This window comes from Aphelocoma coerulescens, chromosome 9 (genome assembly GCF_041296385.1).
Source record: "Aphelocoma coerulescens isolate FSJ_1873_10779 chromosome 9, UR_Acoe_1.0, whole genome shotgun sequence".
NCBI lineage: Eukaryota > Metazoa > Chordata > Aves > Passeriformes > Corvidae > Aphelocoma > Aphelocoma coerulescens.
The window spans coordinates 14440746-14456752 of record NC_091023.1 but is presented as its reverse complement, the minus strand read 5'-3'; the positions used below and the strand labels follow the sequence as shown (position 1 = coordinate 14456752).

The 16007-nt window shown below is 48.5% G+C and overlaps 2 protein-coding genes across 5 annotated transcripts in view; both read right to left on the bottom strand.

Annotated features, from left to right (window-relative positions):
- The window catches only part of XXYLT1 (xyloside xylosyltransferase 1), a 33648-nt gene extending 23888 nt beyond the window's left edge, over positions 1-9760 (bottom strand). The window contains exons 1-2 of one of the 2 annotated variants that reach the window (XM_069024052.1): positions 9362-9760; positions 3657-3804 (exon numbers count right to left, since the gene is read on the bottom strand). In XM_069024052.1, the coding sequence (XP_068880153.1) occupies positions 3657-3804; positions 9362-9757 (544 nt within the window). In that variant the 5' untranslated portion in view covers positions 9758-9760. Of the gene's footprint in view, positions 1-3656; positions 3805-4241; positions 4342-9361 lie in introns of those variants that run through there. The other variant, XM_069024053.1, reaches the window with a different exon arrangement.
- A 179-nt stretch (positions 9761-9939) lies between these two features.
- Positions 9940-16007, bottom strand: part of ACAP2 (ArfGAP with coiled-coil, ankyrin repeat and PH domains 2) — a 63933-nt gene continuing 57865 nt past the window's right edge. For all 3 annotated transcript variants that reach the window (XM_069024234.1, XM_069024237.1, XM_069024235.1), the window contains one exon: positions 9940-14388. In XM_069024234.1, the coding sequence (XP_068880335.1) occupies positions 14285-14388 (104 nt within the window). In that variant the 3' untranslated portion in view covers positions 9940-14284. The remainder of the gene's footprint in view (positions 14389-16007) is intronic.

Sequence of the window (16007 nt, the reverse complement as noted above, 5' to 3'; positions counted from 1 at the left end):
GAGGAGGTCACCATGCCCAGAGATGCTGCTACTCCCCATGAACACAGCTAGCTGTTTGTCCCAGCCAGGAAACCCTGCTGCCTCCAATTTGTCAAATACCATCTTCAGTCAATTCTTCTAAATACCCTCACCCCATGTGAAGCACGGTGCCATCAGCCAGGTTTCAGAGCCTCCCCTGAGCTAATGGACTCCACTCCTCTGTCCAAGTTGGCAGAGATAAGCCACAAAGCTGCCTCTGTGTCATGTCTCCTTTTCCCTCTGCTCCTTATTCTCCCACAGGGCCATCTTGCTGTAGCACCATCAGCAACACCAATGGAGTTGAACACTAAATGGCAGTTTTCAAAGCTCTACCCAAGCTGCTGCATGCTGCTGGCTCTCCCTTGGCCCACCAGCTGCTGAGGATGACCACTTGCTAAACAATTTTTTTCTGAAAACTACCTGACTTGGGCCAAGAATGGCAGCCAAGAATTCCCTGGGGAGCTTCCAGCTTTCCCAGGCTGCCCTTCTGTCACCTCAACTCCTCCTCCCCCCACTTGTGGTACCAGGAGTCTGTCCCCAGACCTTGCCTGCCAGGCAGACCTGCCCAGCCATTACTCCTTCATGTATCCATAGAAGAGTGATAAAAAGCTTGCTGGGCCCCCTGCAGTTACACAGCTAAAATGCCAAGTAATAGAGGGATCGAAGCCAGTCAGGAAGGGAGAGGGCCCCTCTGGATGGGTATACTGAAAAGGAAAGTGAAAAGGTCCGGGTCTTTGTCCTCCCTCCTCCTCCTTGCACTGATCTGCAAGTCTCAAGACCATTTCATGCTGGCATTGTCCTCATCCTGGCAGCTCCTTCTAAGCCTGAACCTGCTTGTCCTCTCTGTGTAACTTTCCCATCAATCTTCTCCCCTCCCTTGCAGAACCATTCTGATGGATCAAGCCCCGCTCCAGCTCCCCAGGCCTGGCCACACCACATTAAAATGGGATTTATGAGCCTCGAGCACAGACAAGAGTTATGCAGTCTGCACTTCTGCATGCTGCATACCAACTCCCCAGCTGGTTTAAATCAGATTAACTCCACTGATGTAAGACATTTAAGGCAAGAGTGTTCCATGATTTACACCAGCTAAGAAGCTGTTATATTATAACTTGGCAGCTGCAGGTTTTAGATTGAAAGTTTTTTGGGCAAAGATCCCAAGCAACAGTAAACAATACAGCAGCTGAGTGGCAAACCTCATTTACCCTCAGTGCAATGTGCATGGAGCAAATATATGACTGAAAAAAGGCCCTAAAAAAATAAAAATAACCTGGTGTTCAGTTTCCAGTGCCATCAGTCTGCAAAGTCAATGCCCTGTCACAACCCATAGGCTCCAAACAAACCACTAAGTCATGATAGTGTCGAAATGCCTCCCTTCAAAAAATTATGTATTTGGTAAACTAAAGCCAGGCAATTCTAGTACAAAGGTTGCTTGCTACTGAAAAAAACTCCTATAGACTGATTAATGTAAATGCAAAGGAACACACCAGACAGTTTAATATTCAGATCAGGGCCTTCATTTCTGCTAGAGGATGCTCAAGCTTCCAATCAGATCTGGATTCCACAAAAAAGTGGTGCTAATGCTATGGAGCCAGATGTGCTTGGAGAGATGCACAAAAAGACACAGCACTCAGGGCAGAATACAGCATTCAAGGCAGAAGAAATGGCAAAGAAATGCACCAGGAATAATGGGAACACTGCTTGAAAAAGAAGGTTTGGTCCTTCCTGCTCCAGCTTTCCAAAGTGACTTCTTCAGACCAGTAGATATTGGCTTGTCAGAGTGAGGAGGGCAGCAGAAGCCCAGCACCATTCTCACATCACCTGCAAGCCTGTGAGTGGGCAGCAGAGCTGCAGCCTTTCCTGATGCCTCCTGTTCGGTGCCGGCTGCACAGGGAGGGGGCCAGCAAGCCCTGCCAGCCCCATAAATCACCAGGCACCCAGCACAGTAAACCTGACCTCCCTTGCAAGGGAAATATAAATCAGCTTTACTAGCAGCTTCTGAAACAAAAACTAAACTCATGAAACTGTAAAAATGCCTCTTTAAACATCCTGTGCCCCAAACAGACCATTGAAAGCCCTGTCAGGCTGAGGGAGAGCAAACAAGCTTTCCAAGAGATGAGATGCCTCATGGGCTGATGAACTGAGAAAAGGCATTTAAGACTGAGCAGCTTCTTGCTGGCAGGCAGCACGACAGGGATATCTTTAGCACACAGTAAAGACAGAGTAGGGAATCAGGAGGAGTGAATTAGATAGCATTAATACCATCATTTGTATGCAGTGTACTTCAAAGTGCTCACAGTGCAGACAGCACCAGACACACACAAAATTACCCAAGTCTGAGGGAGAGCCAAGTACAGCACATTTGCTGGAGCCCACAGAGTAATGATCAGTGAGCTTGGATGGGACCCTCAGGGCCACCACTGCCCCTCTGTTTAATGAGCTAGTGTGGGATGGCCATGCAGGGAGGACAGGGGCAAGTCCACAAAGGACAAAGGAAGGCTCACAAAGCAGAGCAGAGGTAGGAACTCCTGGGTAGAGCCAAACTGGGACAGGACTCAGCAGGGGCATGGGATAGGTGTATCTGCTCACATCTCAGCAAGAGTGCACCTGAGACCCATGGGAGGAAGTCTGCAGGGAGTATTACAGCTGGGCAGAGGCTCAGATGCCAAGGAAGCTGCTGGTGCCACCGGTGCTAGCCCTGGGAACATGCACACATGTGGGAATAGGCCACCATTGTATGACATCCACAAACAACTTTGAGAGGCTGGTCACCTCTTCCTGGGCCAGGTGTATGGCCAGGCAGGGTCCCGGGGCTCCTTGCCACCACTGCCACCCACAGCCTGCCATGCCCAAGGAGGACAAGTGACCAGCCCAGGAAGGGCTGCTGCCATCACCAGTGCGTCAGACCAGCAAGGCAGCTGACAGGGAGAGCTCAGGGACCAGCACTGGGAATGGACAAGTAGGGCTGCAGGAGCTCTGGTGAAGGGGTTCGGAGCCCAAGGATGCAACACTCTACTTGTGCAACCAAAGACTGGACAGGATGCTGGTTCCACGAGAGGCAACTGCACACAGCCATGGGGGAAAATGGCATCAGCTGAGCCAAGTCCCTTCTGCCACCTGCCTTTTTTTCCTGCAGATTTCTCGCTGTTTCTGCACTTGATAACAGCAGAGGCACAATAAGGAAACTTAAGTAATCAGTGGCTGTCAATCAGCAAAGTTTCCAAAAGCTCCCTAAAGCCAAGAGGCAAGACTCGACAACTACTCCCTGCTGATGCTCAAGAGTGCACAGCTACACCACAGACACACAACACTTCTTTCTGCTGGCACCGCAAGGGGAAGGGGGCTGTAAACACACACAGAACAGGCCTGCTTGCTCCTGTCTCACCTCTCCTACCATCCCAGGGCATAAGGGCAGGGCCAGCTGCCATATGACAAGGAGAACCTCCTGTCACTCATGCCAGTGGAGACCTGCATGTGGTCTTGGACTGATGGGTCCATCACTCTGCAGGAAGGAGGAGAATCCCAGGAGACCACCCCAAAAGTTTATTAACTTTGTGTTTCAAATAGCACCGGATAACATCTCTGTGCAGAAGAGAAACAGAGCCTGTGTTGCTGGAGGCAGCACAGCAGAGACCTACCTTTGGGCATGATGCGATGCATTGCAACTGACAGGAAGAAGATGGAGTCACTGTAGTAGGTCCCCGATCCAGCGCTGAAGTGTCTCTGCATGGCCTCAACGATGGGAAACAGCTTTTCTGTCAGCTCATTCACATCATGGACTATTACCTGGCAGAGACACCGGAAACACTGCTCAGCCGCCGCTTCTGGGGACAGGCCCAGCTCCAGCAGCCCTTGTTCAGCCCCAGCCAGCACAAGGAGAGGGGGGAGGCTGTTAAAGCACAAATAGTGCTGGTGGCACTGCAGCTACACAAAGGGGCCTGGCTGCACATCCTCTTGACGCATCCTCATGACACAACAACCAGTCAAGTGCAGAGAAAGGAGGGAAGGACTTTTACAGCCATTTCGTGTAAGGTGAGCAGAGACTTGAACCCTCTCACACAAATAAGTGTGCTCCATGTTTTGGGGTATTTCTCTGGTCTGTTCCCACTGCCTGATGCAAGCACATATCTGGTCTCCCATATGGAGTGCATCAGAAGAGGCGACAGTTTGCTCCAGGCTCTGGTATCCTGTTGATTAGAGCCAAGCCAGACCACGTCACTTACCCTGAGGACCAAGGCTTGCTCCCTGCTACAGAGGCAGGCTATGACAGGGCCAGGGACACAGCCCGGATTTCCTGCTCCTCAGCCCGGCATGGAGGCAAGCTCTGCAGCACGTCCTGTCAGGGCTGCAGGGGGAAAGGGAGGACAGGCTGCAGCACGCTGATGAAAATCCAAACATCAGGAGCTACAGCAGTGCCAAGCAACTTCTGTAGATGAATCTCAGCCTGCCTGTGCTGGAACTTTGCTGGTGCTCAGCCAGCACTGCTCTGCATCCCCCAGCCCTGCGGGAGCCCATGCACCAGCAGGGGCTCTGGCATGCCTGTGCCAGCCGTGGCTATGTCCCAGAAACAGGAGCAACCCCAAATGCACCTTATCAGCTACTGAAATTTTACAAGCTTCAAAGTCCAATGAACAGGAACTTTCATGCAGCTTGTTATACCCACAGAAGGATACAGGTCACTGAATCACAAAAGATAATGAGAGGGATTTTGAGGATAATTAGGAGAGATGAGGGACATGACCCCGGTGCAGATAAGGGGGAGTGCAGGAACTTGAGTGTGGAAACTTGAGGTCACGCTGCCTTCTTCAGGTCAGGGAAAGCAGGAAAAGCCTCGTTGGAGCTAAAGTCCAGCGAGGACATGACATTGCAGCAGTACTTGAATTTTAGATAGGGGAACCTATCCTCCTTCTTTGCGGGATGCCAAGACACTTCCACAAGTTGGCCCTGCCCTCAAAAGGGAACTCAAACCACAATCTTTGTAGGTCCTTTTCAACGGTTCTATGTGTCACTTCTTTTCCCTACTAAAACTTCATCTGCTTAAGAACAAGAGGCCCTGCACTATACAGTTAAAACATGCAGGATAGAGCATTTGCTTTTTAAATTTTTTTTTTAATTAAAAGAAAACATAGACCAAGCCAAATGCTTCAGAGGAGAAGGTGGCTCTGGAGCCTGTGCTGGTGCAATGACCATCCTCTCTATGGGGTGCACAAGGGGCTGCTTCAATGCCCAGCAAGGAGGGTGCAGAGATGGAGGCAGTGAGCAGTCTGGAGGTTCTTCCTTCCACAGCCTTTTGCAGAACACATTGCCCAGACCAAAGTGCTCTCACAGCAGAGAGGAGCTCGCTGGAAGCAGGCCTGTGCTCGTGGCACCTCAGTATGCTGAACATGGTGAGGTGAGGGACCTGTCCTGGCACTGGCCAGGATGGCTGAGCCTACGGCAGGGCACCACTGGAGGACCGGCACAGCTGAGTCCCTATGGCCCCGTCCTGGGGAGGGCGCCCTAAACACCCACGCTTGGCCCCGGCCCTTGCCATCAGCCAGGAGCCCTCATGCAGGCTCTGTGGCCAGCACGTCCCTCGGCGGGGCGGCCCCGCTGCTGCTGTCCCGGCTGCTGGGCTCCGAGCCAAGGCCTGCAGCAGAACAGCAGGAAAAACACAGAACAACGTGTACCAGGAAAGTGCATTGGGAGAGCTCATCAGGAGCCACACCTGGCTTTGGATAGCACAGCATAGCCCCCAAGACACTGCAGGGGAGTAAACTCTGTTACTGGTACCATTAGGCAGCACCTCGCCCTGGCCCTGCCAAGCTGCGTGGTTGGTTGTGCCATCGTGGTGACACCGGCTGTAATGAGCAGGACAGCAGCCACCCCAGGTGACCAAACAAGCAAGCCACCACTACTCTCCAGGTGCAAAGACGCTGACAGCCTGTGCATGGAACTGAGCACCACCAGCATGGGAATGTATGATGCTCTGCTCCCAGCCCAGCTCGGCACGGGCAGCTTTGGGGTCTGGCTGGACTGGAGAAGCATGGAAGAGAAATATAGCACCTGTAACCAGCCTTCTGCATCCAGCAAAGGCAGCCTGAGGTGTGTACAGTATGTAGGAAAGGGGGAAAAATGTCAAACCAACTCCAGTCACCTCTGAAGTGAGCACACTGCCAAGCACCAGTGGACAAAAGTTATGGGAGAGATACTCCTGAAACTCCAGACACAGCATCATCTGCCTTCCCACTCCTGCCAAAGAAAACAGGAAAATGTGTCTTTTGCTCACCCTTTTGTACTTCTGCAAAGCAAACTCCTGAACAGCTGAATTTTCTCCCGTAGCCACAGGCCAGGTCGCCTCTCTGGGACTGTGAGGGCTTCCTCCCTTCTCACTACTGACTTTAGCACAGCTTGTTGATCTGCTGCTAATTTTGTACTTCATTATTTATTTGTGTAACAGCTTTTAGTAAATCCCTGTAGCTAAATCTGACCACATTTACTGAGGACATTAAGAAAAGTAAGTTCTAGGGGTTTCCTGTACAAACACAGTATTATAAACACACGTCCCGCACTGATAAAAGGCCCTTTCTATTGATTCACTAGGAAAAAACAACCTGCATTTCTTTTCCCTTTAACTTTCCCTCCTTTTCCATGTCGGGTCTCCTCGCAGGTCTCCACAAGCACAGCGTGTTGTTACAGCCACCCAAGCAACCACCCCAGCAGCATCCTTCGTGGGGCTCATCTGAACAGGGAACCAGGATAAGTAGAGAGCCGAACGTGTAGTTCGTATTGCGGCAGGGAAATGGAATCAATAAGCGATAGGAATCGCACAAGGAGTCACAGCACACAGCCTGGAGTGGCAGGAAACGGGGCGAGCGGGGGCTCTCTGTAAGCAGTGTCGGCCGAGGCCGGTCCAGGCTCGCTGCCGGGCACCTCCCGCTGGCCGAGGGGCGGGAGAGGCTGCAGAGATTCCCCTGCCACCCGCGTGCGGGACACGGTCTCTGCCACTGCTGTCACAAAGCCCCGGTAAGAGCCCCCACGGGGCCCCGCACGGGCAGCACGGCCGCGGGCTGGGTCCTCCCGCCGCCTCCCGGCCGCACACGCGGAGCACGAGCTCCCTCTGCTGCCGCCGCCCGGCCGCGCTCCCGGCGGCACAGCTGGGACACATCTGCACAGCCAGAGCAGGGGGGACGCCACGCAGCGACTGCCCGCGCCCGGACAGCCCTGCCCTGCCGGGAGGGTCCGGTGCCTACGCTGCTGCCACGCACCCACCGCCTGCACCCCACAGCCCCTCTGCGCTCACTCTCCGCACACTGGCCCCGGGCTCCAGCCGGCTGCTTCAGTCTCCAGGAGACTTTGAAAGTTACCGAATCTGCCTAGGGAGAGAGAAAAGCTGCCCACAACCTTCCCCAAAGGTTACGATCCATGTCTGACTCTGGGCTTCACTCTAACAGAGGAGCCAACTGATCCCAGCTTTGCCAGGATGTGAGGGCAAGGGCAGTTTCAGAAGCGGGGCCTGAATCGCTTCCTCATGAAGAAAAAGTTCAGGGGGTTTTATCAGTCCTGCCTCAGTGCCCCCCGAGCACTTTATCAAGCATTATCTCTGGGCCTGTGCTAGGAAAACAGCGTAAGAACCAGGAGAGTGTTCTGCACACACCAAGAAAAGCAGTAAACAAGAGGTCTCAGGGTGGAGATGGGTTACTGCTGGAGCTACTTGAACATCAGTATCAATCACCTTTAACATTAACAGCAGTACCCAAAGTCCAAGGTAGGCAGAAGTTCCCTCCTAGTAAAAAAGAGGAATGGGGTAGGCTACAGCAAGAATAAAGAGGTGCTCTCATCTGCTGGTATTCCAGAAACTGGCACAGGATTAGGGGCAAGGCTGCATGTTTGAGAAGCAGAACAGCTTCTGCTCTGTACCTAAAAGCAGAAAAACGACTGATCCAAATCATAGTGCCAACCATAGGCTAGCCAGTGAAACCAGGATACATCGGGGTCTGCCAGGAAAGAGGGAAGAAGCTGTCCCACTGAGCAGATCTCAGTGAGATCTCACCTGAGTCCTCCAGATCATGCTGCCTGCTTACACCCAGGAAATCAGGTTTCACTGTGACTCCACAGGCACCTACAGACAGGGGCCCATCCATAACAGACAAATCACTTCACGCCTCCAACTCCCAGCCCATGTTGCCCTGGAGAAGTGAGGCTGGCAAGGCTGCCTGCAGGGAAGCTTCTTTCCCAGAGGGGCAGATGGCAGTAAGGCAGCCACACATTAAGGGGTGACAGCAAAGAATGGAGACACCATAGTGGCCTGGGGGTCCTCCCATTCCAGGGGGCACAATACCACAAACCTGAGCTGCGCTGTTGCACCACATCAGCACTGCACCATCATGGGGCAGTCAGTCCACCCCGCTGTGGAGTGCAGGAATCCTCCTGAGGGAGCTGTGCACGCCTTCCAGACAGCCAAGCACTGCTGCATGGTGTGGGTGTCCCATCATGGGTACATGACCTGACTGAGGGCCAGCACTAGGAAAGGGCTTGTTTAAAGAAAACAAGTGGTAAGATTATTTACCAGGAAAGTGTCTGTATGAACAATGTTAAGGTTACACTTAGAGTTACGTCTTGGCAGAGTTCAGCTAATATGAAATACAGGAAATATGAGCAATAAAAGTTACAGCAGGACTAGGGGACACTTTCAAGCAATGTTCTGCAGCAGCACCTCAGGACAGGGGAGTCCACGTTACCTGGAATCTCTGAACTTAACAACCCTCCAGTTTTCAGAAACCCATTTAATGCAAGAAAAGCCTGATTTTACATGAACTGCACTGGCTGGTTTTGGGAGGCAGAACCGTTTCCCTGGCAGTAGAAACATTCACACGTGGATGCTCTCCAGCCCCTGCAGGCACTCCACTCCCGCTCTCAAGAGCCACTACCAGCAGGCCAACCTCCTCTTCTGATCGGGAAGCCATGGAGATATAAGCACACGTGGTCCTCGTGTCGAGATGCTGAAGCAGGACTACCAACAGCGTTTGTAGGAGAGCAGCATTGCTTAGAGTAACGGCTCTTCTCCAGCACAGGCGGAGTGCCGGAGCTGTTCCCAGGCCACGCTGCTGCCCAGTCCCACCTGAGAATCACTGAGCTGCACCAGGACACCTCCCTACCCTCTAGCAGCAGCCGCGGGGATGCAGAACAAGCCCCTCAAGATTCCCGAGACTAGGGAGCAATGGGAGCTGGGAGTTAGTTGAGGGAGCTCCTTCCCGCTGGACTGCTGTTCCCAGTGTCCCGCGGGAAGACCACACAGGACGCCCCGGCAGAGCCCCCCGCTCTCTCCCCGCGGGCCCGGCCCGCCCCTCGGCCCCCCGCGCACCTGGTGGCGGAAGGCGGCTCCGCGCAGCAGGTCCCGCAGCAGCCCGAGGCCGATGTCCCGGCTGGCGCCCTCGGTGACGAGGTGGAGGTGCAGCACATCGGCGGCGCCCAGCCGGCCGTGCCGCAGCAGCGAGCGCAGCGCCGCCTGCGCCTTGTCGCGGAGCGCGGGGCTGCGCTCCGCCTTCGTGAACATGAAGAGGAGGTGCAGCCCGCGGGGCCCCGGGCCGGCCGGGGCGGGCGGCGTGGCGCGCAGGCGGCGGGTGGCGCTGGAGAAGGTCTCGCCGCCGCCGCCCAGGTAGTAGAAGGCGCAGACGGCCACGGCCGCGGCCGCCGCCAGGGCCGCGGGCTGCGGGCAGCGCACCCAGCCCCGGCGCGCCGAGCCCCGCAGCGCCGCCATGGCGGGGCGGCCCCGCCCCCGGCACGGCCCCGGCACGGCCCCGCCCCGCCCCGGCACGGCCCCGCCCCGCCCCGGCACGGCCCCGCCCCGGCACGGCCCCGCCCGCCCCGAGCCGGGCACGGCCCAACTGCAGGGCGGGGACGCGGCCGGGCCGCCTCTGGACAACGACAGACTACAGAAACTACAGTCAAGTTTTAGATACAAAGTCTACAGCCGTACATAACGCGAAGGAGGGCGGGGTATACAATCCGTACAGTTACAGCTTAGAGGGGGAAGGGTTCTTTACATTTCACTGCTGGAATGCTTATAAAACACCGAGTACAGAGGAACGCGCAGAGAGAAAAATAAAGTTCATTATTTCGGAGAGTGTAACGTCTCTGCTTGAGGAAACAATGATTTCTTGGCGATTTCTGTCAAAACATGGAAAACTCAGGATCCTAACAGAAAAGTGAGTGGAATTTTCCTCCTCTATCATCTCCTTCCATGGGAAGAGAAACAAGAAAATACTGTACACAGAAAGATAAAGCAAGCATATGAAAGGGGATATACCAAAGTGGTACACTCATCCTTTTCCCCAGTAGTGCCTTTCCAGAGTTGTCCCTGTTTTAAAACTGTACCTTTGTGTAAGCACGGCAGCAAGGCATGTTGGCTGTCAGGCTGCACAAGCCATAAACTCTTAACTTGGGAAAAAGTGTCTATAACAAATGGGCAGAGATTGTAGCCTGAAAAATCGATTCTCATAATACTTTGTGTAATAAAGAATCAGAATAATCAGCTCAGTCCTTTTGACACTGTGAAAATATCACGTCCTTTGTACTTACATATTATTATTATTTGCAGTTTCATCAAAGGGTCATTTCCTAGTCACTGCGTTATTTGAGATTCTCAAGATGAAGCAACAGAGGTAACATCCACAATTTAAAACAGATGGCTGCAGAGAAGCACCGAAGTCCTGGAAACATGGCATCAACCCTCTGCTTGTTCTAGTTCTCACCTTTTTAGTTTAGTGCTACAAAGTTTTTTCTGTGTCTTGGAGAGCTAGTCATTTGGACAACACACGTGTACTGATGTCATAATGCAAAACAGGAGAAACTTCCTCTTGTACAGGGGATTTGCTGACAGCAGTTGGAAGGTCTGGTTGCATTTTCTAAAACTATTTCAGCTCAGTATAAAAACAGGTAAAATATAAAACCCCCCAGAGTGAAAAATGCAGTATTAATACAAGGTCCTTTAGCACTCTAACATTAAAAGCCATGAATGGTACAATCCAAAATCTCCAAAACCAGTGGAAAGACTGCTACTGGTATCAGTGACTTCCGGGATTAGGTTCTAGTGGGCAGAGAGCCTGAAGTCCACAATGTACTAATGAGCACCTGGAACATGCATCCATCAGATTGCAATGTGGGCTGTTTGTGAAAGCAAAGAAATACCTCTACCATCTACTGCTTTCACCCAAATTCAAGTGAACAAATTCCAACTAACACAAGCAGTGGCATAATTCAGTATGAAAATTCAGAAATTTAAGTTTATATGCACTATACTGACATTAATTGAAAACATGAAACCTTATGACCGGTCAAAACAATTGATACCACTAATGAGCCACCACAGACACTATTTTAATCAACATGCAATGGATGTAAGTTACCCCTCTGAAATCAAGAAGCTTTAGAATGCATGTTGACTTCCTCAACATTTGTTGTTTCAAGAGGCTTGGAACACATGATCTATAAATAGGAAAGATATTATACTATGGTTCAACAGGCTAATGTAGAAAATTACTAAAAATCCAGGTGAAAGATGGTTTTTAAATGTGTTAGGAATATTCTGCTTTGTCCCTCACAAATTAAAACCTACTATATTTCATACCTACAGAGAAACATGAACTGGAATTGAACCTTTCCATTGCCTGGTACAAAGTACAAGATGTTAACCCACAATGGAACCTTATTGCCTACTATTCTGCTTAGATTCACTTTGTAATAGAAATGGAATTTCTTAATATTACTGAACAGAAGATTAACATGAGTCAACACTCAATATGGAATCCAGATCTTCAGAGCCATGGTGATAATCACACTACTGGGGGCTGAATCCTGTGAGTCACAGAGGCTCTGGATGGAACATGGAGCCTGCCAGAGCCTGGTGAGACTGAGCCATCAACACATTCCATGTAACTCAATGGTATTTTAATTTCTGCTGATGAGCAACATGTCACCACTGCACCTGACCTGAAAAAGGCTTTAACTGAGTGCAGTTTATACTGGACATCCTACTATACCTGAAAGGACAGGGGAACAAGGCTGCAGGATCACAAGTGACACACCTACTCCCTGAGCCATTAAAACTCCAGCGCTCCTGACAAGTCTCACAACCTGTCAATCAGGTGTGTGATTCATCTCTTAGCATAGACAGACTGATACTGTTTCCCAGACAGATGAAAGTCAGGAATGCAACACACGGATCTGTAGAGCTACAGGGAAGCAACTTTTTAGTCTAGAGAAGTCATCCTGCAAAATTTGTCAGAGAGATTTTTGTGGCTAGGGAAGAAGTCACCAGTGGAGATTTGAAGTGTCTCAGACCTTTTTTCCAGCAGCCTGGACTGAGACAGCAATTATGCCACTAAGCTTTAGGCAGCTTTACATTCCAGCCAATCACACTATACACTGCCTGCCAGCCAGGCTGGGAAAGACAAACATTTAGAAAAACCTATGTCTACGGTGTATAATTTGCAGTCATATCTTACATTGTCCCATCTGTACACCAGGAATCTTACTTTCTCTAAGATCTACTAAAACACCCACTTGCTGGTAAGTACTGCTGATTAGGAAGTATATTATAATTTCATAGCTATTTAAAAACTAGCTTACTAAAAATTACTGCTTACCAGTGATATCCTTAAGTTTCTTATTATTCAGACTAAATACACACTTTAAATGGGCAGAATCTGCTTTTCCTACCATAATTAGATCACATACAAAGCAATAACTGTTTTGTAAGATTCTTCTGCTTGGAAATAAAATCCATTGGACAATTCTACAACACTACTAATTCTGTAGCAATAACAATATGCAGATTTGATACATTATTATACATTTGATGCAAAATTACAAATGTTTGAAATACCTTCTTAAAATTTAACATGCCAGAAAATTTACCATAGTTTACAGATTTCAATTTGGTTTATCCCAGTTTTGCTTATCTTTCCTTGGAGAAAAGCCAATTCGTTTCCTAAATACACTTAAACAGCAGGTTAGCATAATGCCACAGCTATTAGGATCACTGAAAACTCACATTGATACTATGCCAGCTAAAAACTCTGCTTAAGTTGTCTCCACAGGGCAGACACACAGAGGATAAAGAATTGCATCTGCTGGTTTGGGGTTTAGGGGGATTATTATCTAGGTATAAATAACCTGATATAAAAGCATATATCTAGAGATGCCTTTTAGACATGCACATGGGCAGAGTGGGGCTGACCACTGAATGAAGCAAATTGTCATCACTGCAGATTATACAAGGGCTACTGCTTCCTCATATAAAGGATTGATTGGCCTAAATTTAGGGTGGCTGCAAGACATGAGACTTATACTGAGCTTACGGCTAGTAGTGAGAACAGCAAAAAGTAGAAACAGCCTTTTTACAAATATTCTACACAAACTTTGTTGGCTCAATATTTACTTTCATGTCTCAAGTTTCAAGTTTTCATGTCAAAATACTACAAACAAACCCCACATCATGTCCAAAAGGATTAAGTTTATTTTTCATGAAAGGTTCCACATGCTCATTTAGAAGGATACTTGCTGCACTGAAAGTTTAATTTAAGAGGAGAAGAAAAACAAAAAATAAAAGGAAAATGGACTGCTCTTAGGAATTTGGTCCCCAGGATATATCCCTTTGTGACTGACCTGCAGTCACCAGCATAAAGGCCAGCCTGGTGCTAGAGCTTCCACTGTGAAAGAGCTTGCAAAAGGGGAGGAGTTATCACATCTGCTATGGACAGCCTACCTCTAACCACAGTCAGCGTAGGAACAAGAGAATCTCTTGAGCTGCAGCCCCACAAATGGAAGGACAACTCAGTAAGTCATTACCCAATTTCCCTTCCAAACAGTCCCAGAAAATGCAACCCAGACCTTCTTGTCAGAGGCACATTCTCTATGGCAATAGGGGACAGATGGCGGTGGATGATGCTGGGTAGCAAAGCTGCTGTGACCATGCTGTAGTCGGAGCCCGCAGCGCTCCAGCCGTGCTCTGCCACCTCCGAGTGCGAGCTGCAAACGCTGGACGTGTAACAGGCTGGTTTACACTGAGCTAGCAGGTACTCAGGGCTTTTAAACATCTTCAGCTGCTGAGGTATATGTACTGCACAACATAAACCAACTCATACATTTCCCCAGCTACCACAATCTAAAGCTACATTGGAGTGGTCATTTTATCCAAACTATCTAACAAAATGCATACAATTCATTCTGTTATAATGAAAAAAGACTTGCACTATAAGCTTCAGGTTCTTTTCCTTCTTGATACTTAAGACTTCTGGGAATCTGACTGCTGGAAGCGGTTTAACTTCTCTGGATTATTTGATGCCATTTGAGAAAAGTCACGAAAAATGTCCTGATAAATTTCATCTCCTAGGTAGAAAAGAAAAAGGAAACAGTTTTAAACATTTGTGATAGTCAACATCACCCACCATTGTACAAATGCCCTATTGTGCTAACAATTACTGTGTAACACTTATTCATGTATGAAGACTGCTTCTAGATGGAGTGATGCTGATGTGAACTCTGAGGGACTGGTTAATTGCATGCATGTTCTGTAGAAGCAAATTAAACAAAGCCAAACTATACCTGAAATAGTACCTCACAGGCAGCCACACAGAGGAAAGTTCAGAGTTAGAAAGGAAAAGTAAAGCACTTTAAAGCAACTTAAAAAGAAAAAAATATTTATTAGCCATTAAAGAATAAAATTCTTGTTTTTGCAAGGAACTGTTAACCAAGGTTCTCTACAGAAAAATAGAATTATGGCATAAATAAAGATTTACTTGGAAACAGAGATCAGAATTCTTACAGCCAAACAGAACTCTCCAGGAAAGAAATAATCAGCAAGCAATTATATATATTTATATATAAGCAATCTTAAGAAGATAAACTATTGTTCATAAATTATTTTGGTGTATTCAGCAAATATAAAATTTCTACATTCATTTCATCTAGATCTTTCATTACATTTTTCAGTTTGAGCTATAAGAACAATGATACTTCCCTTAAAAATCTTTTTTTTTTTTTAATCTTCACCCTTTGTGCTTAAACACAGCTCTACTACTAGAACATATTCCAAAATGTGTTCCCTCCCTCTCCCTGTCTACACAGGAAAACACATTCAGGAGTGATTACTTCTTGAGTCATTGCCAAGTCATTTTTTTGCCACTTTAAAATGGACTTTTTAAAATTCATTTTCACATTCTTTCATCTGTTGGAGCATTTTGGGCCTTGAGTTCAAGTTCTGTTTTAAAACACTAACCATACCCTTTTGTCTTCAAAAGGAATTAAATGAATCAAACATTTGGTTGGGTCAGGAACTATGCAGCCATCCAAATTTTACAGTCTTCCCAACACAGACAGCCACACAGGACACAAGATCCCAGCACTACTGTTTCTTGCTGACAGCTTGATTAATAGCATGACAAAGAAATCAACCCAAAATCTCATCATGTATGTTGAATATGAAGATTTTTTTTCCTAACATGATTGTGGAAGAAAAGAATGTTTCTGTGCTTAAAAGTTTGCACTACTGGGAAAAGTTACATTGTTTTGTTTTTCCATTTTTTAATGCACATTTGCAATGTCAAAACTATTATTCTTTTGGAGATGAGACTCCAGTCTTTTAAAAACACTTTCACAAATAATAACTGACCTTCCAGGAATATTTAACAGTGCAGTGACACAATTCTTCCCAAACTTTAAAAGATTAATACATTCAAAACTGCTCTACTAGGAAAAGTCACTTCTAGAGAAATTCCCTTTTGGTTTTCAGATTTAATTTCAAGTATGGTGTCCCTGCCCATGGCAGGGAGGTTGGAACTAGATGATCTTTAAGGTCCCTTCCAACCCAAACTATTCTGTGATTCTGTGTTCTAGAGATGAAGCAGGCACAGGAGAGGTTTTATTGAAACAGCTTGTGAGAACTGTTTGCTCTGGGAGACCAGCACAGAACGGAGCTGTAACATTCACCAAAGGAACAGCTATGAAGG